Source organism: Dermacentor variabilis, chromosome 5 (genome assembly GCF_050947875.1).
Source record: "Dermacentor variabilis isolate Ectoservices chromosome 5, ASM5094787v1, whole genome shotgun sequence".
In the NCBI taxonomy this organism is placed as follows: Eukaryota; Metazoa; Arthropoda; class Arachnida; order Ixodida; family Ixodidae; genus Dermacentor; species Dermacentor variabilis.
Genome location: NC_134572.1, coordinates 109,041,509 through 109,069,381, shown reverse-complemented (window position 1 = coordinate 109,069,381; position 27,873 = coordinate 109,041,509). Strand labels below are relative to the sequence as shown.

Sequence of the window (27,873 nt, the reverse complement as noted above, 5' to 3'; positions counted from 1 at the left end):
CTTGCTCGGAAGGACAAAACGTGCCGAGCTGGCGCCTCTGAACGCCGAGCACGAGGCTAGGTTTAGCTCCGACCGCGTCGCGTATGGAGCGACAGCGACGCAACCGGCCTGCTCGAGACATGCATGATCGATTAATGGCTTCTTTCGTGTGCATAACGTTGCCAAAGAAAGGTGCGTGGGTCCCACGGTTGCGAATATATAAGCGATAATAGCGTTACATCCTTTCGTTGCACGTGGTTTTAGCGAACGACCACCCTCTGCTGACCGACATGAAAGAAGTTTCACGTCAAAAAGGAACGACGCTAACCACTAGGGCGATAAATAGGCGTGATGCAATGGAAGCTCACAAATCTAAAAGAGACGCTAGTACACGGACATGCATGCGCACGCACGCATGCTGCGAAGTGCTTTAGACTAGCTGGTGACTTTCAGCCGCAGAATATTGTTCTTATATATATATATATTTAAAGACAATAAGCAGCGCAATCGTACGTCAGCTGTTGTAATTAGCTTTATGCGCAAAAATTACCTTGCCCTAGAAAGCCAATTAAAAGAAGAATTACTCCGGCAAGGACAGTCTGAAATACTCGAACGAATATTAATAAGCACGGTTATACGAAGTCTGCCTGTATGATTTATTTCAACACGCAATTTTAAGACACTCGAGTTGCGGGAGAAATGCGATATACTCAGGGTGACTTAACGAAGACAAAGCGGGCAGTTTTCGCGCTCATGTTTGCGTTAAGTTGGTGTTAATGAGCAAGAATTACTAACGCTGATGTGTTTTATCTCTTTCAGGAATTCCGCAAAATGCATCCGGTGCGCATCACAAGTTGGTAAGTGATAATCACTTTCTTCAATGATATAAGACGTGACGTTGCATTATCTGGTGCATTGCTGCCGATGGAAGAACTACGCAAAGAAATTATGAACAAGTTAGTCATAAATAGTTGAATCTGCGGTTTTCAGGTTTTCTCAAACGCTTGTGAAATCGTCGACACCACGCGTACCACTTAACCTTGCTGAGTTGAGATAGCAAATACTTATCAGTTCACGATTGGACATTTGCGTCGCGGACGTTTATGCGTAATGTAAGGGTGATAAATGAAGCCGGGATATGGTCGATACACTGATGTTTACAACGGTAGATCAGCCCGCCCCAGATACTAATTCAGGTAAACAGAACGTGAGGTCCGCTGTCGGATTGCACGGACATTTAATAACGGAAATAATAACGAATTTAAGAACGCGTTCTTGTGCGGACTAGGCATTTTCTGTGGAGCACTTAAGAAGGCGTTTTTAAATTCGTTATTATTTCTTTGGTTATTAAATGTTCGTGCAAGCCACCCCGGTATTTTCACATATAATTGTCGCGTAGAAAGTCGCTAGGCCATCAATAAGCAGCGTAAACGGCCGAGTACGTACACCTTCTGTACACGTTTGCAGTGTGCAAGTCTCTACTGTCGCATGTTGCGCTGTTACGCATCGCGTTGTGCGTGCTAAAATCGCTGCCCATGATAACTGGGTCTCCATTCAGAGGCCTGCGTATCTACGAACATGGCCTGCGATTTGCCGTACAACCCGGATGTCCCAATATAGTCTTTGAATGTGGGACATACGTTTGTATTTCATATCTATCCGAACTTGTAACCACTTTGCAGGAATTAATGGACTCTGTAAGTGTCCGCCTATTCTGTTGCACGGACATTGCCCGGCAAATCGCGAGCCAAGCTCGTGGATACGTGAGCCTCTGGATGGAGACACATAGACGCCACACGGGGAATTCGCTGCGGCGGCGTCAGATGTCGCAGTGTGTCCGGGGGGTAGTTGTGGGGGGGGGGGGGGAGGGGGGACAGTGCGATAGAGTACATCGGCTGCATACGCATATCATACATGGCGCGTTTCGGTTGTTGCAATACGGTGTGTCGACACCGACGTGTGTAGACATTAATGCTAATCGACTTAACGTCGAAATTCATTGTGAGATGAGTTGTGCTAGATATTTAAAGTGTGTGCGCGTCCATCCTGCGTTAAATTAAGATGCCTAAATCCTCGTTTACGACCGGTGTATAGGCGTTGTATGAAAAGCTTACAAAGTGGCGGCACTTCGCCTAAAGGAGCGGAAAACGGCAGAGATTTCATTCTTTTGTCGGAATTGTGGCCACTCTATGAGTGATGTGCACGTAAGTTTTGTAGAAGGCAGGTTAAATATATTGTTTAATTATTACTGAATGCTTGTCTTCTCCAACCTTTTATGCGTTGTTCTAGTCAAGCAGTCGCTGTTCGCCGGTCTTTATATGGGCCCAGTGTTTTATATAGGCCCTGTGTTCATATTTAAGTGAATTAGGAAGCATGTAATGTATGATGAAGGATGAAAGTTTGATCTGTGTATGATAAACAGAGCTTGTGTAGAAAGTTACGCATTCAAGTGTTTCATAGTGTCATGGTGTCGTTGTCCGCAATGTTTCCCAGAGCCGTAACACAAGCGTGCAAGGCGCCAACTTCAAGTTCGGTGAAAATAATAGTAATCTTTAGTGAAACGCGTGACGCAGATTTCACGTTCTCTGCTTCAATGCAAGCATTGGAAATAATTACTAAACCCTCGTTTTTTACCCTATTTTCGTGCATGATAAGGTGTTCGTAGTTTGTTTGTCCGGTGTTATCAATGAAATAGAGAATGTACTTTGTTTACATACGGCCAAGCTAAGGGTAACGTTGTGGATAACGCGTATGATTTTTCAAAGCCTGAGGATAAAGTGCTACCTTTGTAATAAATTACGCGTGCAAGTGCTCCTGGGCTTTACGAGTGGGTTTTATGAGTGGTGCAATATTTAGCTCGCTACCCTGGCATAACTAAAAATGCCACCAGGATCATATTTAGCGAATTTCGGAGAACGCTATGGTAAATCTGTGTGTGAAGTTAAATGAGTCTGTTTCAAATGCAATTTTTCCAAAAGAAAGTTTAGGCAAGTATTCGAGAGTGTTGCGTGGCCTTTATAAGCGGCGTTTTCCTATGTCTCAAGAAAGCGCTACATTACATAAAGTTTTCATTTAGTAGAAATGGGGGCACCTTAAGTGAAATATTCTCGAAAGTTTATTGTTTCTATTAATTAGGTGCATTGTAAATAATCAGCGAGTCCTCCCTGTGAGTCATCCGAGAACTGAACTAGGAGGCTTCTTTATATTTAGGGATAGTAAGGTCCAAGTAATGGGTGACGTTTAGGCAAAGTTCAAAGTGGATGGGTTATTTGGGGCATTGGTAGTGAATTAGTGTATCTTAGGCCCATTACTCTTCAACATATATGAGAACGATATAGTAAACATAGACAGTAACACAAAATTTATTATATACGCAGACGATACAAGTATTTTCATAACAGGGTGTGATCCGTCTAGCCTCATAGAATAAGGCAACGTGGTGTTAAATTAACTTCACGCTTGGAGTGTCGTTAACTCATTAAACTTAAACGCCGCAAAGACGAAAGCAGTTTTATTTCGCCCTCAGCACAAATCACTCAATATAACCAGCAGTCTAAAAATTGGGTCATCAAATATGCCAATATCGCGCGAAGCTAAAAGTCTTGGCGTCGTTTTTGAAGAACACTTGACGTGGACAGTTCAAGGAAATGAAACATTAAATAAACTTTCAGAAACTGTAGGGGTTTTGTGCAAATATCGCCACATCTTGCCTCAGAATATAAAATTGTTAATTTACAAATCCCTGTTTTTGTCGAAATTATCTTACTGCTATTTAGTCTGGGGCACGACAACACAAACAAACACTCAGGGCGCTATAACGTAAAACTGTTCCAAACTTTTCTATTCCAATTCTGCAATCAGCCCTTCGCGATTGGTCAAACATTTTTTTGGACCACCCCCATTTCACCTCTCTGTCACGCGACGTCACGAAAACCGCGATAGCTCCCCATCTGATATAAGGTGTACACATTGATTATGCATGATTTGACCTAGCGAAAGAAAAATGGCTATTTCTGATTCGACGCCTCTTCGCCAGTAGCCCTTGGCTATTGGTCAAAAGTTCTCGGGCTGCGCCCACTTCACCTGCCTCTCACGCGACGTCACAAAACCGCAAAAACTCACCGCGTCAAAGTGACGTGTACGCGATAAAGATGCATTAATATGCCGAACAAAACTGAATTTTCTTCTGAATAACCGCAGGCTGCCCCGTTCCGAAAGGAATAAAAGATGGCTGCCGCCGATCGCTCAGGCACTGGCTACTCGCACCTGCCGGAGAGCATGGGTTTATTTGCGTGTAATAAAGCTTTTTGCGTGGCCGTGCAACGTTTTCGAGCACTTTCGGCACGTTTACGACCTCGTTCTGCCAACTCTTCTTTGCTGAGGATTCGTTTTAGCGTCATTCTTAAGTTTCCGTTGCATGCCGCCGCGATTGTCGACGAGCCACCGCAAGCAAAGTAAGGGAAAGCGGACCAATCGCAGACGCCGGCGCCACCCTCTTCATCCGGTTATCGATTTTCAGTGCAGTGGCTCGGCCCTATCAAATCCCTGTGCACTTGAGCGTGCTCCTCGCCTCTTGTGAGCCAATTAGATAAGACAAGCCGCTCAGTGTAGGCAATGTTATTCGTTTTTCAAGCAAACAAAAGTGACCTCCTATGAACGAGGAGCGCGTTTGATTGGTCTGTTCAGACAACCCTGCGGGTGACCGCCCGATGCTTGCGTCGGCGGTTACGGAAATTTAACGTCAGGAGATTGGAATAAAACATCTTGGAATAGTTTTACGTTATAGGGCCCTCAAAAACTACATAAACTTCAAAAGAAAGCCCTTCGCAACATCGTTAATGCTGCATACGACACACACATGGAACCAATCTTCAAGGTCCTAAATCTAGAAGCAGTAAATGAGCTTTACCCTATAATGTTATATAAACGCTACAAATTGGAAGTGAAAAATAACAATTCATTTCTTGCTGAATTGTCCGAACTACGCCGGCTTGAGCATGCCCGTATACAATGAGAATGCGTGAGCTTTGGAAGGTGCCTAGAACACGTACAAAGTACGGCACTCATCAGATGTTAAAATACCAGTTACCTGCGCTGCTTAATAACTCAGAGTTTCAAATATAACACAATGCCACACCTAATTGTCTTCTTTGCTTTGCTGTGACGTTCTATTTATCGGTGCTTTTTGCTTTCGCAACAGAGTGCGTATTTCTTGCTTATTTTATTATTTGTTTCTACACAATGATTTGTTGTTATGCTTCTTTTACTAGTATTTATGACAATAGCAGCTGATTTAAGACCGTAAATACACTCACACCTGACTTCTGTACACTGTTCGGTTTATTTATGTTGGCGCGCTGTATTTGTTATGCGCCTTATCTGCCAGTATTCGGGGGTGCAGACCTCGTCAAGCCTGATGAATGGCTTTTTGTCTGTACCCACCAAGTGTCTTTGATACTGAAATAAATTGATTGATTTATTGATTGATTGATCGATTGACTGATTGATTGATTGATTGAATTATACGTATTCAAGGGCTTTGAGGCGTCATGAGTGTGTAATGAGCAGCTCAGAATTTAGTTAGTTGTTCTGGCAGAACTACAAGTACCACCGAGATCAAATATAAGAAAAATAGGTAGAATGATTTGGAAATGCTTTAGAAAATTGGGAATTTTTCTCGCGTCCCTGGGACAAATATATCAAATTTCGCTGAGGATACCGGCTGGGTTGAGGCTATTGTCGAATAATTTCAGTGTGGATGAATAACGGTCTTTGACATATTCTTTGACAAGTTTTCGAAGGCGTTATATGCGGGAATGGTTTCAAACGGACAAGCCATATACAGGCAAGGGTTTAAAGTATGTGATTTATTTACACACAACTGAAGGGTTTATTGCAACTACACAAAAGAAACAGCTTCGCTAGAAATTGGGTCTATACTGCAAGGTCAAACGAGTCTGCTGCCATTAATAGTAAGCATTTCCACACCACCGTTTGAGGCCTACATTTGCTTGAGTCCAGGAGATGTTAGCTTAAACGGGACGAAAGAAGCCTGAATATCATTATAATCATTAGATAATTTTTGCGTTGGCCAAGATTGTTTATTAGATATGCTTGCCAAATATGCAGTCCAACCAGAGCATGCACGGAGGCTGTTCAAGATAACGTATGTTTGCAGTGCCTGCATACATCTGGCTCCAGTGACTGGCTTTCTTGGCGGTGATGCTTGTAGGAACTGTCATCAGTGTTCGTTAGAAGAAAATTTTGCTCGTTACCGACTCGCTCTTCCTTTGCCTGCATTGCTGGCTTTCGGTGACCTTGGGAGTTGCTTGTCTGTTCTGTCGCCTAATAAGTCAGCCAATCACCGCGGAGGAGACGCGCGTCACCACCACTGAGTTCCTTGCATCACTACCAGATGGCTGTGACATCCCCGGTAGTGCGGATATGCGCGGTCATGCGGTGGAAAGAAAAACACACACACACACAAAAAAAAGGAACCAGAAAGCGCGCATCCGCGGCCTCACGGTAATGAGGAAGTAAATGGTTCTTGCGGATAAAATGTGCGCGAATCACGCTACGTACGTGTGCACATTCTGCCTGGGAAACAATGATGCGTTCAATGCGTCCCTCGTATTCGCCAGTAGTGAGCAACTCCGCTTAACAAAAGGCTTGGTATAATTTCATTGCGCCCTCGCTTGTGTGTGCACGCGCGCGCGTGTGTGTGTGTGTGTTTCAATAGTAAAAAAATTTTAAACGCAGAACTGATTTTGTCACACCGTGGCTAGCACTTTTTCGGCGTTTTCTGTGAGAGCGCTTTTCATCGCTGTCATTGCGCCACGCAGTTCTTGAGGTGGCGGCGAGAGGTGCGAAAGCCGACCCCGCCGAAACTGCGTACTGTCGGGTATATATACCACGGTGTGGTTCCTTAGGGCAACTAGAGTCAGCGGGACCCACGGCGGTGGCCTAGCTAGCGCAAGAGAGATCGCGCTGGAGAATCCGGACACCGCAGTAGCTGTCGTAGCATCCTCCTCATACCCCTTTACTTATAACCGAAGTGAAGATCTGCTCAGAAACGACCACTGACAGCATCTTCGAAGTCATCGAGGACGGGGTGAGAACAAAGGTCGGCGAAGACAGCAGTAGCTTGCAGACTAAGAAAAAAAAAATATTAGAGTGGCAGGTAAGGGCGGCATTCGACGCTCTGCAGCTGTAGCTTGCTCCACTCCCGGATTTCTGATCTAAGCATGCCGTGAACCTACACACCATAGCGTCGGCCGGAGGAAGTGTGCAGAAAAAAAATTGGCGATCTCATTCACAAAATACCTCTTCAGTTGATGTCAGGTAAATACTTTCTCTTGCTCGACATGCGTAGCCTGCTCTACTGCGATCAGCACTGTGCGCGTTCTTTACAACGAAGTAACCTGTATAACAAAGAATTTTGGACATTTTGGAATTTCTACAGCCGCTCTAACGAGCGTTACGCGGGTGTATCTGCGAAACACCTTATGTACTTTTCAGGGGCTACGTCTCTAATGTATGTTTCATTTCACCTCCCCGTTCAGAAGCACCCTAAGTCATTAGGCTTTGCTAAGGGCGCCCTCCTAAGAATTTGCATTCTTTTCTTGTTTTTCTTTTTTGCAGTCAATGCATAGTGTTACTCTTCCACTTAGCGATAGCCACCCGACAGCTTTTCGCTTCTTTGATGAATAATTATTTGCAATTTCACCCCTGACCCCCCCACCTCCCACCGACTAGGCAGTGCAAAGGCACTGCCTAGTCGCGCGCCCTCAGCACTGCGCCAGATATTTTGCTGCTGCCGCAATATAATAAAATCCACAAAAATATTGCACTGTGGTTTTTAAAGCAGTAAGCAATAACCATTAGAGTGTAGATACAAATCTTATGGGCAAAATTCACTATGGCATAAACTTTGCATGCTTACAAGGAACGCTTTCATGAATGATGACTGACAGCCGACAGCTATAATGCATTTCAGTTTTGTAGTCTAGAAGTGAAATGCGGCTCCTTTCTCGGGACTCGTCGCAATATCCATCATGAAAACGTTATTACTGCGAGCAAAGTAGTGTGACACGTTAAAGACTATGATGGTGGCTACATTTTTACGACGACTTCACGCGCGTTTGCCGAAGCATGGCCAAGTGCGCGAAGCAAGTGCGTGTCTTTCACATGTCTCTGGTGTTGACAAACGTGGGCGCACGGGTGAAATCGAGCAAACGATGGATGAGCTTCTTGTGGGAGTGCGAAGTGATGGATCCCAACGCACAACACCAATATATGCTGCTTTATGCCCTTCAAAAAATGAACGAACGTGAAATGCATTACAGCCGAGTCGTACAGGATAGCAGGAGCCGGAGCTGTGATCCGGCTATCCATGAACCACGCAGCGAGCCTGGTTCACGAATGACCATGAACCAAACTTCGAGTGGTCCGTAAGGCAATAGGTGGCCTTTCCGTGGCACGAAGCCTGCTCATAACTGTTGCTGTCATCGAGGTCGGTGACGCGAGCAGACGTGGAAGGCGTACCTCGCCGGACGAAGAGACCACGTGGCTAAGGCTTCGGCAGAACTACGCGAGCAGTCGTGATGATAGCGAACGGCCACACGTTCGTTGTCGACAGTGCTTTGGCGGTTCACGTGAACTCGGTACCGTCGGGTACTCCTTATTTACGTCAGCCCAAAGGTTATCCCGCCGCGCTGGCGGGAATATTGAAATTTGGAACAGCGTGATGTAAATCGTGTGGTATTACATTACTTGGGACACTATTGTGCATATGGTGGCCGTTACCATGGTCCCCTAGATGCTGTGTATTCATGGTCATGGAAACATCACGGCTATTTGAAGGATAGATCCCTGTTCGTGTTTACTGGGGGTGAGGTGGCATGTTACCATCCAACCAGCGAAGGAGTGCCACAAGGCGGAGCGTTAAGACACACGCTGTGCAGCGTAGCGCCCTTAGCCTTTGTTAGGTTATCTCCAAGGACAGTCCAGATATCAATCTACGCAGATGATATCTGAATCTTGTGCGTCAGGCGTGAAAGGTTCGTGGATACGTGCGAGGTTGCTGAAGGCGGCTACACAAGCGTCATCTTACCTGAAGAAGAGTAATGTTAAAAAGCTATATTCAGAAAAAATGCCAATGAGTCACGTTTACATGCAATACAATGACGCCATATGTTCTACGCGTCAATAGACAAGCGATTGTACACGAGTGAAAAAGACGACAGTTTTCTTGGAGTCGTCATTGACTATGATTAATTTTGGACAGCGCACATTTCATACACGAGGAAGAAGCTGATTGTGATTGCCGATGTCTTCAGATTTTTCGGTGGAAAGTCGTGGGGCTCCATCTGTACAAATGATGCTGCAGCTATGCTATAGTGCTCACTATTTGTGGGCTTACCTTCTGCACTGGCAGGAGGTAACACGAGTTACACGAACCTCTGGACGGTGCGGGGTATACAAGTCCAAGTGTAATGGACGTTCCCTCGGCCTCCGCAGTTGTGCATCCAAAGCAGCTATACTATCAACATAGCATGTGTGAGCACCCGTTAGCAACGCACAATGTGGTCGACGCTCTTAAAGTGCACATTTGGCGCTCTTAAGTGCACCAACGTCAAGGCCGCGCAGGAGTTTTAACCTTATCCTTAATGCTTAGCGTGCATCGTTACTACCCAACTACTTCTCTGCAGCGCGGCCGCCTTTACGCTGTGATCTCTACATGCGTCTCGAACATGCCTTACTCTTACAGGGATCGCAAAAGAAGCGCAGATGTCGTGAGTAGCTTGGAAACAATCAACACTGCTACTGCTTTATGAATCCCACAGGGACCGCTTGCGTGTTGAGGCTGCTGCGTCGGTCGTGCGCTCTAGTTTAGAAGATGCAGTGTTCATCCAGGCTAAATCTATTGCTAAGTTGCTAGCTTCACATTTGCCACCGACGATGACCGCCGTGTTTACAGCAATGCATGTAGAGCTTCAATTCAACCAATCAGAAGACCGAGCGGTGTTTTTTATGGGGTTTTACGTGCCAAAACCACTTCCTGATTATGAGGCACGCCGTAGTGAAGGACTCCGGAATTTTGGACCACCTGGGGTTCTTAAACGGGCACCTAAATATAAGAGCACGGGGGTTTTCGCATTTCGCCCCAATCGGAATGCGGCCGCCATGGGCGGGATTCGATCCCGCGACCTCGTGCTTAGGTACCCAACAGCATAACCACTGAGCAACCACGGCGGGTTATAGACCGAGCAGTGGTGTATGTTCTGCGATTCAAAGGCAGCCCTCCGGAGTTTACTTTACGCATTACGACGTGGATCCGACAAACTTCTTGCTGCAGACATCAGATAATAATGGAAAAATTAGACAACCACCCAGTCGTAGCAATTGCTACAAAGAAAACTCGTACAGGTTCTTCGAAAGAAAAGCCTCGCAGTTGAAGAGAACTTCGTCCTGGTCCAGGCCGAATTTTTACTCAACTGCGAAATTTTCTTTCTAGCAACTCGTATGCGCTTCCTTTGTAGATATTGCTACGATTGGGTGCATGTCTCATTTTTCATTTATTAACCACTTTTCTCCACCTTGCGGGTTTCCGCAGAACTATTGCGTCGTACATGAGATAAACTTACCATCGGGCAGTTGAAAAAGGCCACTTTCTTCAGTGGCTGCCTAGCCACTGCGGTTTTGTAGGAGATGACCATGCAGATAGAGCGGCTCGCTGATATATGACAGTGTCCACTCCGCGCTCTTGCACGCCAGCTTACATTGGCCCAATGGAGTGAGTGCCCACGATACAAACAAGAGACTTTGTTCTCTGGATCTGCAAGCAAAGCGCGCCTTTGACATAACTTCCCACGACACGGCCTTACATATATGCCAGCTATGGCATGAAGTAGCACTCACAAATGCTAACTCCCTCCTTATAGGAGTAGCCAGAAGTTCTGGGTGTGAAGCTTCTGGGTACACAGATATGATTGGGCACCATCTGTGCCGCGCTCCTAGTTTCGGTTCCCAAAGGAAAGCACTCTGCTTCTCGTTTAACAAGCTCGACTGACGAAAAATTCAACTTTCGGACCATGGGTCGCGTTTTTGTAGCGGTGTAACCTTTCCTATGCTTTTCTTTTTCGCGCTTCATCAGTGGTCAGAGCGAGGCTACACCCGCTGTATCAATGGGATCAGTTGGTCATGAAGAGTGGACGATAAGAGTGCCATAAAATTGGGTGGAAGATATCGCTACAAGATCGCGGCCCTGGTCCTAGCCTAGGTTTGCGCTGCACAAACCTAGCACACACCTAGTGCCTAGGTTTGTGCTGTGGAAAAGAAAAGAGCAAGATCAGCGTTATTCCAAGTTAAGCGACTTTAACTAAACAACTGAGAGGCCCTAACCTTTGCACAACCGAAGAGCCACGGTGAGGCATTCGCATAAGCTGAGTCAATATTTTGGCTCTCCAGGTAAAACACTCTGTCCTTCTCGTATTCCCCGCCTCGAAATTGTTCGATTTTAGCGAGCACCCGTTTTCACGTTTCGCTGAGCGGGTCTTGCTGGACGAACATACTGCAGAAATAAAGAAAGTGTGTGTGTGTGTGTCTGTGTGCGTGTGTGTGTGTGTGCGTGTGTGTGTGTGTTTGAGAGAGAGGGAGAGAGACAGAGAGATAGAGAGAGACCGAAAAGCAAAGGAAAGTTTTAAAACTAACGGAAAAAGAAACGCTGCTTCGTTTGGACCCACAGAGAATTTCAGGGCCCGTAACACAAGCTGATGACATCAACATGCTGGCGTCAGATGCGAACAGGCTTTTCCGCTCGCGTGGTGCAGCGTGGTTAGCGCATGGGTGTAAAGGAGTGAGGGAAGGGAAAAAAGAGGGTGAGGAGGAGGGGGAGGGAGGGATCTTCGAAATGTTTCCTTAAGCGGAAGCGTGCCATGACCGTCCTGCTTTTGTCGTCAAAGATCAAAGACCTGGAAACGGGATCACCGCCCCTGTGCGGACCTGCGCAGACCAGATGGGCTCCCTCTCTTGCTAGACGGTTCACGGTTCCTGGGCAAAGGCTCCGGGCGCAAATCTTAGGGATGCCTGGAAGAAAGAGTTTCGAGCGTGCGTGCAGCCACATTCGGCAGTTCTTAAGTAAACAGTGGGGCCGAACGCACTCGAACTGGGGTTGGTTTACTTTGAATGAGATACGTTTTTCAAGTCTGAAGAACCGAAGCCGGTGGGTCGTGTTATTTCGGCGTTAGAGCCGTTAGAATTGAACTTCCTTCGAAAGATGTAGAAATTGAAAGCGCTACTTTTGCCAACTTTGCCTAAAACGGCGCAGAAGAGTGCTAGCACTGAAGTCGCTTCAGCGAAAAAAGGAAAGAATTACGGAAAAATAAGTAGTTGGTTTCGGAATATATAGGGGAGCTCACGGGCGCTGCCAAATCAAAAGAAGACGTTTTTTTCCCAGTTTCCTCAGCAAATGCTGTAGCTTTAGAATAACGAGTTTCTGCAGTCACCTGTGTAAAGAAGCGACTTAATAACACTTGTTCAAGTGATTATAACAGGCAGAGAACCAATGCTCCTAGCATTTGGCACAAACAACAACCAGAGCTCGAAGCTAGCGCTGGACCGACGACAGTGCCCACAGCGTTGCTTTCACTGTATATATATTCAATTTTTTTTTATCCGCGATATTAGGGTGTCCACTCGTAAGTCGTCCATACCGCTTGTCAGTGCCTGTCGCTTGCACAGATTAACGAGCGGAGCTGAGAATATCTTCAATCATGGTCGCCTTTCGTGTCTCTTTTGAATAGAGGCGAATCCGTGACGGCATGAAACCTGCGGCTATGACGTAGTGTCGACCGAATTTAGAAGCGTTGTATGCGAAGCCACATGTGCATTAACAGAAAAGGTTGTTTTCGAGCTTTACAAAAACCAAAAACCAAAGACTGTCCAAGTCCATGTGCTCTTTGCATAGCCTCTCTGGCGCTCAGCGCATTGTGAAATGTTCGAATAACCGTTGCGCTTCCTTATCTGCAACCTTTATTTATTTCATTTAGACGGCCTGCGCAGCGCATTCTTCTGAAAACGCCTGACAGAGGCCACCTAACCTTTGCTTTTGCAGTTCCCAAGAGCACTAGTGTACACAAACAAAAGCAGTCATGCTATCCACAGGATAGCTCTCACAGGCGACATGTACAGTCGCGAACAGAGGTTCGGGTCTGAAGCAGCAGAAGCTTGATGTGGGCGAGTTGGTTTTGCATACTCGATGAAAAGAGCGCTACGAAGACGCGGACTAAAAGAACAACATGTACGACGGACGAGGCGCTACTTCCAACTAAATCTTTTTTTGAAGAAACAGGACTTTAAATAGATGCAACCATGAATGGCCCATTGTCGGGAGGTCGTGAGGTCACGATGGAGGTAGTGAGGGAGGTCGTGATGTCACGATGGGCCATTCATGGTTGCATCTATTTAAAGTCCTGCTTCTTCAAAAAAAGATTTAGTTGGAAGTAGCGCCTTGTCCGTCGTACATGTTGTTCCTTTAGTCCGCGTCTTCGTAGCCCTCTTTTCATCAAGAGGTTTGTGTACCAAAGGTGCCGCCATATTTTTTTTCGCAGACTGGGCATTCCGGCTGAAATCAAGAGCGCACGCCTATGTGTACCTGCTTGACCAATGCAATGTATTAAACTAATTCCGGGCCGCAGAGCTGCGCTTGGTTATATTTTAATTTTTGATGATTCCGTGGTGTCCAAACTTTTGCACGCGACTGTACATTCCGCTTGAAAAGCGCCCTTGCGTGCATTTTATTTCTTCCATTTGTAGCCCATAGTGACCTAGACGTGAGTCCCTATCAGTTGTTCTTTTTGTATCCAAGCTGTGTCGCATTGTTCCCCAATCGTCACCAGCCCTCTACTTGTTCTTTTTTTCATCCGAACTTCTTATTCGCTTCATGTTGAGTAAAATGTCACTGCTTGACGAGTCAAGGCAAGCACCCTGGTTCTCTGTACTATTTCATTCACCATTATCTCTGATGGACAAAGTATTAATAACAATTTTATCGAAAAGTATATCAGGGCGCGGCATCACAAAGCCGACTGCGCGCACGATGGGCTAGCAGTGATTAATGTCTATGTCTAAAGGTGTGATATGGTACGTACCAGCCACAGACAAAGAGTTCATCAGAAAAAAAAAACTATATGCAGGTCCAACGCAAATGTTGGAATCTATGTGAAGCGAAGCTTAAGCAAAGCTGGTAATGACATGTTTTACAATCTAGAACTGGTACAGCGCAACATACAAAGGAAGAAACAGGCCGAGCCGGCCAGGTAAAGGAACAGAGCTTTGACTTGTTTCTTCCTTTGCATGTTTTGCTGTACGAGTTCTAGAATGTAATACCAACTCGCCCAATACTCAACCCTAATGTTTTACAAGTCACGGCGAAGCGTACAATTTTGTTTACTTTAATCCTATGCAATATTCCATCTCGTGAAATGTTTACGTTTATTCACCCCAAAGATCGCAACCTTATTGTCATTGTACCCGAATGAGACATACCAAGCGGCTACATTAAACAAAATAAAGCAAATAAAATAATTCGTAAAATATAACTCACCAATATATAAACTGATTGGTGTGCTTTAACAACATGTGTGAGCAAAGATGTATGTACAGGCTTTATGTAGGAGACATAGTGGGGTATACCCATTCTGGAGGAGTGGCCAAGACCGGGCACACACTGTTACGGCTGCCACCAGTTGGTACAGACTGGTACCTGTTGTTAAGGGGACGAGGTTTCGGCGACCTTCAGCAGCGTCCGCTTGGAGCTCGAACCCGGTTGACCATCGGAGAGGGTTCGGCAACAAAGACGAGGGGATGTGAAAACAATAACAAAAGCTTAATATATCGTTGCGGGGGAGCGGTCCGCTCCAAGACAAAAAGTATAAAAATATTCTGCGTGCGTTCTCCTGCACGCAAAGGCACGGAAGATGTACCACGTGGCGTCTCGCTAGCCTTTTTATACCCTACCCCATTCGGGCAACCTCATTCTCTCTTGCTCCCTGGTAGAGGGCCTTGTGAGCACGCTGGTCAGCCCACACGGAGGAATACGAAGAAAAACCACTCGCTGGCAGTTTACACAGGGGAATTCGGGGAGAAGCCACTCACTGGTGTAAAGGCGGGGAGCGTAGGTCATGTCGGGTCAACGCACTGGTCAACCCACACTGAGGAATTGTGAGAGAAACCACTCTCTGGCGTAGAGGTGCAGTACGGAGGACACAGGAGAGTAGGATCTGCACTGGTGCATAATGCTGTCGCACACGCTCGACGGACAAGTCTTTTCGTGTTGACGAGTGTAACGATTAGGCACGTCTAGTCTCAGGCGCTTGGCAACCGTTCCATTCACGGCCGCACAAAGTGAACCGTAACAACACCCAGTGGCACCTACTGAGTGGCTAAATAAAAAGTAAATAAAGTAAATAAAAGAATCCGTTAAATATATTTCACCATTCCATTAACAGATCGGCGTGCTTTAGAGGTGCCTGTGAGGCTACATTACAAGTTCCGGTTTTATGTAGATTACGTTACGTAGAACAGAGGTGTCCATGCTTGGACAGCATACGAGGGTTATATAAGCCAGTTCGCTGGTACTTTCATGTGACATTTATATACATGACCACAAGTACGTCCGCCGAGATAGCGATCGACCCAACATTCACGCGAAACCCGATAAAGTCGCTAGAAAGGCTTCGCTTTCAAAGAACTTTAAAATTTGTGAATATGGTCCCAGGTTCATCGGGCGTCATTAAGGAGTCGTCAAGAGTCAGTGAAAAACGTGGACTGAGATTGAAAATGGACAGGTGTCATACAAGTAATGCCGCTCCAACTGTCACGCCGCGCCCCCGTGATGCAAGAGCTTACTAACTATTCCTGTTATTTCTGATCGGACTGTGCATAGCCACGCTCGAACACATGCTCTGGTTTTGCGAAAGAATTGAAGACTCGGCGATCAAGGATGCGTCCAGGTGGTAGGCTGCACTTCGCAGCCCGGACCTGGATGAACAATTCTGGGCTGTCCAGCAGGCTCACGACGTGGCCGTGAGGCTTGGCCTTCCGGTCCCGACGTGGGAGCGGCCCGCTTAGTGATTAATTATCACTACTTGCAGGACCAAATAAAGTTTTCCTTCCTTCCTTCCAAATTTGATACCAACATCTCGAAGGAATGAAGATTCAATTTTTGGCATCCAGCTGCAGGCAGACGCTCCGTTTTAAACTTCATCTCAGGCTCCGAGATATCGGGCATTAAAACTTTTATTATCATCATCATCATCATCATCATCATCATCATCATCATCATCATCATTAATGCGAGAGTTCTTTATGCGAAGGTTCGCGGATTACGCACAAAGGTGAATGAATTTATCTCCAACGTCATTTCGTCTTGTTTCTCCCTCATTGCCTTAACAGAGACCTGGTTGTCCCCTGAAATACCATCTAGTTCATACTTACCGCCAACTTATCAAGTTTTCCGACGGGACCACCATCCTCCTTCACCGAAATCAAAGGGCGGTGGGGTCCTGATTGCGACCAATCAATCATACAGATTCGTTCGGCGCGCGATTTAGAATGTGCAACGGAATGTTTCTGGGCGGAGAAATTTGGAGCTGGTAGTAATAGGCTATTAGTCGGGAATTTCTATGTCGCGCCTGATATGAGTATTGAGATGTACATTGACTGTTCTAGCCAGTACTGAAAATGTTATATCGCCCCATGCTAACCATAAAGTACTCCTAATTGGTGATTCTAATACGCCTGGCATTTCCTGGGAAACTGGTGAAATTTAAACCCATTCTTTTGACTTATCTGGCGAGTGCAACTGGTTATTTGATTTTATATTTTTTACATATCTGTGTCAATTTAACAATATTCTGAAATGTGACAATGTACTAGAGCTATGCCTTAGTAACACAGAAGCTGTGAATGTGTTCTGTGGCAATTTTCCCCTTGCTAAACCAGATAAATATCATACCCTCGCTTCACATTTCATTACGGCTCGCGATGCGTAGTAGAGGAGGTTAAAAGATATAGCAACATCTCGGTATTTTAATTTCTCAAGCAGAGATTACGTGGGTCTTCACGACTACCTTAATAATGCGGACTGGTCTTCAGTAGTAGAACTAAGAGATAGTAATGACAAAGTCATGGCATTCACGAATATTATTCACGATGAAATGAAGAACTTTATGGCACTAAAAGGGGCTAAACGCTCTAAATTTCCCTACTGGTTTTCTGTTGCACTAATACAAGATTGAAGCTAAAAGGCTGTGCTCACTGGAAGGCACAGTGTACAAATCAGGAACACTGGCATATATATCTTAAAATGTAAAGGGCACTCTCTAAACGACTTTACAAGCGTGGTCATTCCATCTATATAGCACATGTGGAAGCTAGTACGTCTAAAAATTCGAAGTGTTTTTGGAGACACGCTCGTTAACAGCCATAAAAAAATACGAAACAACATATCTCTGCTTAGTGGCGATGGCCAACCTGTCCCAGATCGCGGGCGCCTTCGTCCTACACTTCGGGTCTGTGTATGGTGAAGGGTACGGTAACGTGGTTAGTGAGCTTTCCAAACATCCTTCCCTGGATTCAAGTCTATCGGTCTCAGGGGAACTTGTCTTTAAGAGCACCAAACGCCTAAAACCGTCTTTTTCGTGTGGTCCTGATGACATTCCACCTGCTTTGATTAAGACGTACGGGTCCTTGCTTGTTCCAGTGCTTACTTGTATTTTTAATTCTGCTTTAAAGACGAACACATTCCCAAAGGCTTGGAAAACAGCGCGGGTCGTTCCCGTCTTTAAGTCAGGGGTAAAAACTGTTGCGAGTAACTACAGGGCTACTTATCTCCGATGCGCATGTCGGGGCGCTCCACAACAACCAACCTTATTAGCTTCATGATGCATGCCTCTCAAGCAGTGTATAGGAAAGGACAGCTGGATGTCATTTATTTTGACCTCACTAAGGCTTTTGATGTCGTATGCCACAAAATACTCCTTCAAAAGTTGACACAACTTGATCTGGAATACTTTGTCACAGCGCTGATAAAAAGCTACCTACGCGACCGGTACTGCTACATTAGCGTAAATGATCCGTCGCCAGAACTTTATGCAGTTACAAGTGGAGTTCCTCAAGGTCCTGCCCTGGGCCCTCTTCTTTTCTCGCTGTTTATGAACAACATTTCGCGAGTCATTCAAAACTCTTCAATTTTGTTATATGCTGATGACGCGAAACTTCTCAAAGCAGTAAAAAATGTTAATGATCGCGCCGCTCTACAGAAGAACATTCCAAAGTTTGCGTCATGGTGCACTGAAAACCAGATGGTCATAAATGCGTCAAAAACGAAAGTTGTAAGCTTCGCGCAGAGACTAACAGAACTTTATTTCCCTATAGCGTTAAAGACGTTCACCTGCCAAGAGCTCAGGGAACGAAGGACCTTGGAGTGTACTTCGATAGCTCTTCTAGTTTCTCGCCTGTTGCGTACTCCAGGGTAGCGTATCGTACTGCTGCCGAGTTGTCGCGACGCCTGCCTATCGAAGCTCGACCGACGTTACTATTGGGTAGCGTGGCGTTGTCGGCGGGCTGCAGGCATCCGGTAGACCATGGCTACCGGGCAAGGACAAGACGATTTCTAGTGCGAAACTTGCACGGCTTATTCAAAGGTTGATGAAAGATGATGAGAAGATAATGAACTGATCTCAAAAAGTACATTTCGGAGCCCCTTAAATAGGCTCTCTACAATCGTGGGAGGGATCTTGCTTTCGTCGACGTCACGTGACCGGCACAGAGTCTGATTCGCGGAAAGAGGGCCCTTCCTCCTCCGGTTATACCGAGCCTGCTGCAAGGAGGAGGGCGTCCCGCCTCCGGTTATACCAAGTCTCAGGTCCGGGAATTGCAGACGCTTGTCCTTCTCGTTTGGGCGTTGCTGGTTCGCGGAAGTTTCCCTGCAGAGCTTGACAGTTCGAGGAAAGGGTCCCTCTAAAGCCGCACACACACACACACAAAAGAGACCTGTAAACACTGTGGGGCTTCCGCTGACCTGCAGACACTCGAGATGACCATGGCGAATTAGGAAGTCACGCTTTATTTCGACGAGGCATGGTGGGTGAAAGTTCTTTTCTGCTCGAGGTGCTAGACGCCAACCGTAACAGGAGAAGTCACGCTTCATCTCGACGAGGCATGGTGGGTGAAAGTCCTTTCTGCACGAGGTGCTAGACGCCAGCCGTAACACACAACACGCTTAAAAGACGAATCAGCGTGCACTTCGAACGCTCGGCACAGTATGTCGGGTGACGAGAGACTTCAAACAATCTGGCCATTTGTAACTTTATATAAGAGCGTATGCCTTCCAGCTCTTGAGTACGCCTCCGTCTTTTGGGGCGGCACTTGTAGGTCAAATTGTGAACTTTTCGAAAATATGCAAGAAAAGTTCACATCTATATTTAAACATCGATTCTGTCAAAAGCCTTCCCTCTCCATACAGCTAACACAGACACTTACGTTACCTACCCTCGCCTGTAGACGCAACAGGTCGGATGTTCTTTTCCTCCACAAATTAATACATGGAAAAATCTGCTGCTCGAACTTGCCTTCTAATGTGCGCGTTTGCATTCCGTAGAAAGGCTCAAGGAAACAGCGCGCCTTTCAGTGTTCACATTTTTTGTGACCCTCTATCTAGAGTGCAGGCGACATATCATGCCCATTCAGAGAGCCTGAATGTCTTCATGCCCAATTTTAATACTTTGTCTGAAAGGCGTACCTGAGGAATTTCAATAACTGAACAAAAACTCTGATCTGCTGTCTGTGCTGTCATATTGAAATCCTTTTTCTGTTTCTCCACTTCTGTTTTCTATTCCCTTCGTGTACACATTTTATGCTCTCCTAAAATCTGTATTCGCGAAATTATTATTTATTTTTGCATGTGCGCGGGTGTGTGTATGTGTGTGTGGTCGTGCACTGTTTTTCCTGTGCAATGTTTTGCCGAGTGCGCCAGGACCAAAGCCATCGAGGTTGTTACTCGCCAATTTATTAAACACCTTTGATTATTATTATTATTATTATTATTATTATTATTATTATTATTATTATTATTATTATTAGTAGTAGTAGTAGTAGTAGTAGGAGTAGTAGTAGTAGTGCTGACCCTTGCAAGGTTTAACACCCGAACCCACTCGAGTGAAGCTAGCCAAGCAGGACTCTTTGAGGAACTATTAGGCATTATTTGGGATATCATTGGCCTTGGTGAGGTCAATGGTGAGGCTTACACAGTGCTGACAAATGGCCACGTCCTCTGCTATAGAAAACTTTCAGATGAGAAGCAGTTCGGAGTAGGATAACCAATCCATAAAGACATAGCGGGCAACAATGACGAATTCTACAGCGTTAATGAGAGGGTAGCAGTAGTAATAAATCTGAATAGGAGCTATAGAATAAAGGTAGTACAAACCTACGCTCCAACCTCTAGTCACGATGAGGAAGAAATTGAACAGTTTTATGAAGATGTTCGATTAGTGATGCGAAAAGTGCAAACTCAGTACTTAACACTGTTGCGCAGAACGACGAAGGGACAGGACTTGAGCGAGAAAACAACACACAACACCTGAGCGCATGTCCAACGGAGCGTATGTGCGACAGACCTCATTTCCTGCGAAATTTTCCTGCAAAACTCACTATACTGTAGTCATGGGCGACTTCAATGAAAAAGTGGGGAAAAGCAGGCTGGTGCACAAGCAATTGGAAACCGCGGCGCGGATTCTAGGAACACTCGAGGAGAGCTGTTGGTAGAAGTCGCGGAAAGGAATAAGCTGCGAATAATGAACACCTTCTTCAGGAAATGTTGGAACAAAAAGTGGACCTGGAAAAGCCCTAATGTTGAAATGAGAAATGAAATCTATTTCATACTTTCTGCCTATCCCAGCATTGTGAAGGATGTAGAAGTGTTAGGTAGGGTAAAGTTCAGTGATCATAGGTTAGTGAGGGCTAGGATTCATCTGAATTTGAAGAGTGAAAGAGCGAAATTGGTCAAGAAGAAACAGGCTAACCTAGACGCAGTAGGGGTAAAAGCAGACCAATTCATCTTGGCATTTGCAAGCAAATATGCAGCCTTAGAACAGAGAGATGCAGATGACATAGAGGCAATGAATGAAACTGTAACTAGGCTGGCTTCAGAAGCAGAAATTGAAGGGGGAGGTAAGGCACCAAGGCAATCAGTATGTAAGCTCTCCCAAGTAACAAAGGACCTAATAAAGAAACGACAAAGAATGAAAATGTTCCACTCATGAGATCAGATAAAATTCGCGGAACTGTCAAAACTAATCAACAAGGAGAAAATAAGAGATATGTGAAATTATAATGTGAGAAAGACTGAGGAAGCTGTAAAAAAATGACGCAGCTTGAAAACAGTGAGAAGGAAATTAGGCATCGGACAAACCAAGATGTATGCACTGAAAGATAGGCAGGGTAATATCATCAGCAATATGGAAGATATAGTAAAATCAGTGGAAGAATTCTATACTGACCTGTATTGTGCCCAAAGCAGCCACGATACCTCCATTCAAAGTAGTAATGAAGAGGTTACAGAGGCTCCTTCTATAACTAGCGATGAAGTTAGAAAGGCCTTGCAAGACATGAAACGGGGAAAAGCGGCCGGGGAAGATGGAATAACAGTCGATTTATTCAAAGATGAGGGAGACATAATGCTTGAAAACTAGCGGCCCTTCATACGAACTGTCTATCGACATCAAGGGTCCCAGCGAACTGGAAGAATGCCAACATTATACTAATCCACAAAAACGGAGACGTTAAAGAATTGAAAAATTATAGGCACATTAGCTTACACCCTGTATTATATAATATATTCACCAAAATAATCTCCAATAGAATAAGGGCAACACTGGGCTTTAGTGAATCAACGGGAACATGCAGGTTTCAAAAAGGGATACTCTACAATGGATCCCATCCTTGTCATCAATCAGATAATCGAGAAATTCGCGGAGTACAATCAGCCTCTTTATATGGCTTTCATAGATTACGAAAACGCATTTGATTCAGTAGAGATACCAGCAGTCATAAAGGTATTAGGTAATCAAGGAGTACAAGACGCTTACGTAAATATCCTGGAAAGTATATATAGAGATTCCACAGGTACCTTAATTATCCACAAGAAAAGTAGGAAGATACCAGCAATGAAAGGGCTCAGACAAAGAGACACAATCTCTCCAATGGTATTCGCTGCGTGCTTGGAAGACGTGTTCAATCCATTAAACTGGGAAGGCTTAGAAGTAAGAATTAGCGGCGAATATCTCGGCAACCTTCTATTTGCAGATGACATTGTCCTGTTCAGGAACACTGGGGACGAGTTGCAAAGAATGATTGAGGACTTCAACAGACAGAGTATAAGAGTGGGTTTGAAGATTAATATGCAGAAGACAAAGATAATGATCGATAGCTGGGCAAGGGAACAAGAGTTCAGGATTGCCAGTCAGCCTCTAGAGTCTGTGAAGGAGTATGTTTACCTAGGTCAATTATTCACAGGGCACCCTGATCATGAGAAGGAAATTTAGAGAAGAATAAAAATGGGTTGGAGCGCATTCAGCACACATTGTCAGCTCCTGACTGGAAGCTTACTATTATCTTTAAAAAGAAAGGCGTACAATCATTGCATTCTACCGGGGCTGACATATGGGGGAAAAACTTGGAGACTGAAAAATAAGCTAGTAAACAAGTTTAGGACCGCACAAGGAGCGATGGAACGAAGAAAGCTAGGCGTAACGTTACCAGACAGGAAGCGGGCGGTGTGGATCAGAGAGCAAAGAGGGATAGCTGATGTTCTAATTGACATTAAGAGAAATAAATGGAGCTGGGCAGGTCATGTAATGCGTAGGTTAAATAACCGGTGGACCATTAGGGTTTCAGAATGGGTGCCAAGAGAACGGAAGCGCAGTAGAGGGTTGCAATGGGGGGGGGGGGGGGGGGCTTGTTGGCACCGCATCTTGAATATGTATACGGTGACACATAGTGACACAGAGAGACATGCACAGCGCTAAGTTATTTTTAAGTTAGCGCTGTGTACGTCCCTGTGTGTCTTTCTTTCGTCCTCTTTTTAATCGCGCTACCGTACGCCTACTCAAGACGCAGTCGAGTACGGCAGAAGCCTAGGTGGGGTGATGAAATAAAGAAATTCGCACACGCTAGCTGAAATTGGTTGGCGCAGGACAGGGGTAATTGGAGATCGCAGGGAGAGGCCTTCGTCCCGCAGTGGACATAGAATTGGCTGCTGCTGAGTAGTAGTAGTAGTAGTAGTAGTAGTAGTAGTAGTAGTAGTAGTAGTAGTAGTAGTAGTAGTAGTAGTAGCAGTAGCAGCAGCAGTAGTAGTAGTAGTAGTAGTAATAGTAGTATTCGTAGTAGTAGTAGTAATATTCGTAGTAGTAGTAGTAGTAGTAGTAGTAGTAGTAGTAGTAGTAGTAGTAGTAGTAGTAGTAGCAGTTTAAGCTACTAGCGGCAAAATATATAATGATGACTCATGTTTAAATCGAAATAATTAAGTACCTGTGTACTTCACCCATGCAGGCACGACGGCAAGCCGTGAGGCAACCAAGGCCAGGTTTCCGGCTGGTTCGTGCCCGCGTGAGGTCCACAACCTCCACGACCACGGCGAGCCCCGACGACTACTACTACTACGAGGTGCCCGAGGATGGCCACACGCAAGCACCGACTCGGCCGCCTTTCAGGGGTCGTGGACGCGTGGTCGGCCGGTTCAGGGGTCGTGGCCAGCAGAGGCCGGCGCCTAATCCCCTCCCACCGCCTCCGTCCTACGAGGAGGAGCTGGAACACTACGGGTACAGCTTCGGTGAGGCTTGCGCGAGCTGTTTTTTTTTATTGTTAACAATAAGGGTGCAATTATTTAAGTGAAGGCGAAGCAACGAAATGTAGCCACCTTACAGTGATGGCGTCTATTCATTCCAAAGCAATGCTGAAACCAAACAACGCTAGATTGGAAAGAAGGTCACATGTTGGGCGAGGAAATCGTTAAGAGAGCTGAAAAGGGTACAACGACGTTCAGACGAGGTCTGAAATATACACAGTCGTCGCGGTAGATCAGTGGCTATGACATTGCGCTGCTCATCTCGTACAAAGTCCTGGTCGCGATGTCGGTGGCAGCGGCCGCATTCAAAAGGAGGCGGAATGCAAACACGTTCGTGTACCGCCCGGATTGCGTGGTAAGGAATTCTAGGCGGTCTAAGTTCATTCTGAGGTCCCCATTACGACATGCTCCGTAATGACGTCGGGGTTCTGGCATGTAAAACAAGCGAACTTTATTTCATTTTCATTTTGAGATAGCTTATACAGACGCGTGAAATGAGAATTCAAGCGCAGTTCATTTGTTCGGCTCAAACCGCCGTCATGCCATGCCTTCGACGTGGCCCAATGCTGTTCAAATATTTAACTATACAGCGCCGAAAGCGCAGCACAGACCTGCAGGCGGTATCTGCACTCGTGAACTACTATGTTTTTCGTACAGCGGGCTAGTTTTTTTTTAGTAGCGTTGTTTCGCACCGTAATCACGTTCCTCCTTTACACGTGCGTTCTTGTGGTGTACAGTGAATAATAGTTTCATGTGACGAAACAGAACGGTTCAAGTAGTGAATTTGCCTTTTACGCTGAGTGAAGCCACAAGGGTAGATGTTACAGTAGCAACTTTATGTTATTTTTTTCTAATGTGTGAGACCGCTATAATCACACGCGCGGCTTGACCTGAGCACCCGGCAAAAACGGTAGTACCGCGAAAAACGAGGCGGAAAGTCCAACACTATGTGTTGCTACACTATGTGCATCATATATCCGGCGTCCTCGGACGGACGTAACGCTGTTGAGAGCAGGAACAGTCGCTGTGTAAGCGGCAATAAGCGTATTTCATGCTTGGAAACAAAGGAAAGCGCATTTAGTCAAACGAGAATGTATTGAGTCACGCGCTAACTCTAAGTCAGTCATGCCATCGAAAATGTTTGCTGGATCCCCCACGTGGACAATTGCAAGATAGTTCCAAAAGATGTATATTGCAAATCCTAAGCGTATTAAACACCGTCATCGATTGTGAGCTGCTCTTGCCCGTGAGGTTGCCTATAGTGATGAAGGTCTGAGTGATGAAGGCCCGCATTCTCAAACCATCCTCGACTCGAAGTGCCTCATCCACTCCACCGCGTAGGCCTACCACCGAGTGACTGGAGAAAGATCCACGCTTCTCAACAATTGACGCGTAGTGTCAGTGAAGTTAAGCAGTCGCTTCTGTCAAGGAACGACGCTGCTATTCACTTTCTTGGGTGCAGGTGGAAGGCTGAGTGGACAGACATTCTGGAATACGGGTGTCATATTGGCTTGCCACAAAAGGAGCATGTAATCAATTTGATGAATACAGAAGTAAAGCGCCCGTGAGCAGAGACCACGGTCGCTAAGCACAGCGTCAGCCGAAGCTTGTCGAGTACGACCATTAGGCGTGGCACCTATTTATGGATCTCCGTGTTCCAACGAACGAGCATCCGCTCCCTCTGACAATTGATGCGACACGCGTAGCAGGCCTGACTTAACGAGGCGATTGGAGGTGAACGTGTGGCAAATGATGCCCGCACTGTGTACACGGGCCGAAAGTTCCGGGTTGTCGGCGAATTCATTTACGACCATACAGCTGGTCGCGAATCCGGAATGAGCGTCCTGTGCGTCAGAAATGGTCGCTCCTTGAGGATAATTTGTTTTTTTACTTAAGACAGAAATGATTCACCATGGCTAAGAGGAAAGAACGAGAGTTAAAAGCACAAGGGCATGTAACATTGGTAATTATAGCGGTTAAAAATAAGATTATCGGTTATAACGCCTCAATGTCACACACGAAGTGGGAGCGAAGCTGTGGTGCGAGACTTCAAATTAATTTCCGCCGCACAATCGTGTCTAAAGTGCACCTAAATCTAAGTACGCAGGAGCATTCGCATTCCACTGCCAGTGGAATGCGGCCACTCTTTCGGAGGATCGAACCTGCGACCTGCGTTTTCAGCAGCAGAACGCTGCAGCTACGCAGCCACCGAGAGGACGTGAAAGACGTGTAAACATCGATCTACGAAATTAGGGTGGAAGAAATAACAAGTGGCCGAAGTTTTCAGGGCACGTTGGCGTCAGCGCCCTATCTACTGACGACAATTGAAGCACAATGCCCACAAAGAACTCGCCTCATTTTCTTGAAATGCGCACCTGTCGCGTCAAAGCAGCATAGCGAAGATTCAATAATAGCTGGACCGCATCTACTGCTTCTACATAACGGTGTCCACCGATGGCCACCGGATCTCCGCAAAAATTATTATTATTATTATTATTATTATTATTATTATTATTATTATTATTATTATTATTATTATTATTATTATTATTATTATTTGTTTTGAACACATATACGCATATACAGAGTTAAAAAAAAAGGGAAAGCGAGGAGTAGGCTGGCAACTGCCGCCGGAAGGGGCACAACGCCTGCCTACTCTTCTGAAGGGAGGTGACAGCAACACAGAAATGGAAGATAGGAAGGAGAGGAGGAAAAAAGAAAGAGGAAAGGAAGAGCAACAGGATAAATTTAAAGACTAAAGTAGAACTCTGCAGTCGGAATTAAAGTGACGCCGCGTCGAACAGGCTCCACAATTATCAACCACATCCATGGCGAGTTCGCTATGCGGCTGATAGTGTTCTCCACGATGAGACGCCAAGTACAGCTGCACGTAATCACCGTTTCACCCGTAGTCGGTTCACAATATACACTACGAGGTGTTTGAACTGCGCACTTCACGCATATGCATTGATCCTGCCAAGTCACCTCCGGAGTTTGCGGCAAACTTCACCACTTACTGTTATACTCATTGTTCAGAAAAACACGGGTAGGTGCGTGATTGTGAGATTCTTGAAGCACGAGAAGTGAGTTATAACACTAACCCTCTTCCTCCCATTGCGATATATTGCGAAATGCGATATATGCGAAGTCTCCTGGTATACCTCAAGGATATCCACGATTGCCAGTGTGTGATTTGCGCATGAGGCACATTTGTAAGGGATGGCCCAAGGGCACTTCCATATTGTGTAGGTATTGATTGACTGATTGATTGTTTATTGGTTCATCACAATACATGTGATGGGAGGCGAATGGAGAGGCCATACAAGAATGGCCTCAGGGAGTGCTTCGCCCCCATGCAGGCAAAGACAGCAGCAGATGCACAAGCGTTTTCTTCACGTTGTCGTAAAATTTGAGAGAACCATCACATTAAACACATCACTAGTTCATGCCTACACAAAGCGTCATGCATTAGCATATATCACTTCACATCATCATCATGCAACAGCACAACTCTTTGTTACAACGTACGCATTACAATAGTGGCATTTAAGAACATAACAACATACAAATCAAAGACCGCTCTAGAAGCCAGCCTTAGGCTAGAAGTCGAATAATTTTACTTCGCGAATATGGATCTTTCTTTTCTTTATTATAGCCATTTAGTAAACGGAGACGTTCGTTGTAAAGCATTTACTGACTATAACCAGTGCGACAATACAGAACATTCCACATTTATGTTGTTCTTGTGTTACATGATACTTTCCGATGGAGATTTACTAACCCCACGAAGAGAAAGAGAGAGAAAAAGCGCGACGTGCCAGCTGCGCCGTCGCCGCTGCCAAAATGCGAGCTACTTGCCAGACGGTACGGCGCGTCGCAAGACGATTTTCTTCTTGATAACCAGCAAACAAAGCGCGGGGAATTTCAGTGTTCTGGCAGAGTACGGCCTGTAGTGTTGTTGGTTAAAACGCAACGAAGTTCTCTAC

The 27,873-nt window shown here is 45.6% G+C and overlaps 1 protein-coding gene across 1 annotated transcript in view; it reads left to right on the top strand.

The window, feature by feature from the left end:
* The window catches only part of LOC142583029 (uncharacterized), a 115,982-nt gene that overhangs the window by 59,176 nt on the left and 28,933 nt on the right, over window positions 1-27,873 (top strand). Inside the window, exons 2-3 of the mRNA XM_075693272.1 lie at window positions 799-836; window positions 23,593-23,872. Of these exons, the coding sequence (XP_075549387.1) occupies window positions 799-836; window positions 23,593-23,872 (318 nt within the window). The remainder of the gene's footprint in view (window positions 1-798; window positions 837-23,592; window positions 23,873-27,873) is intronic.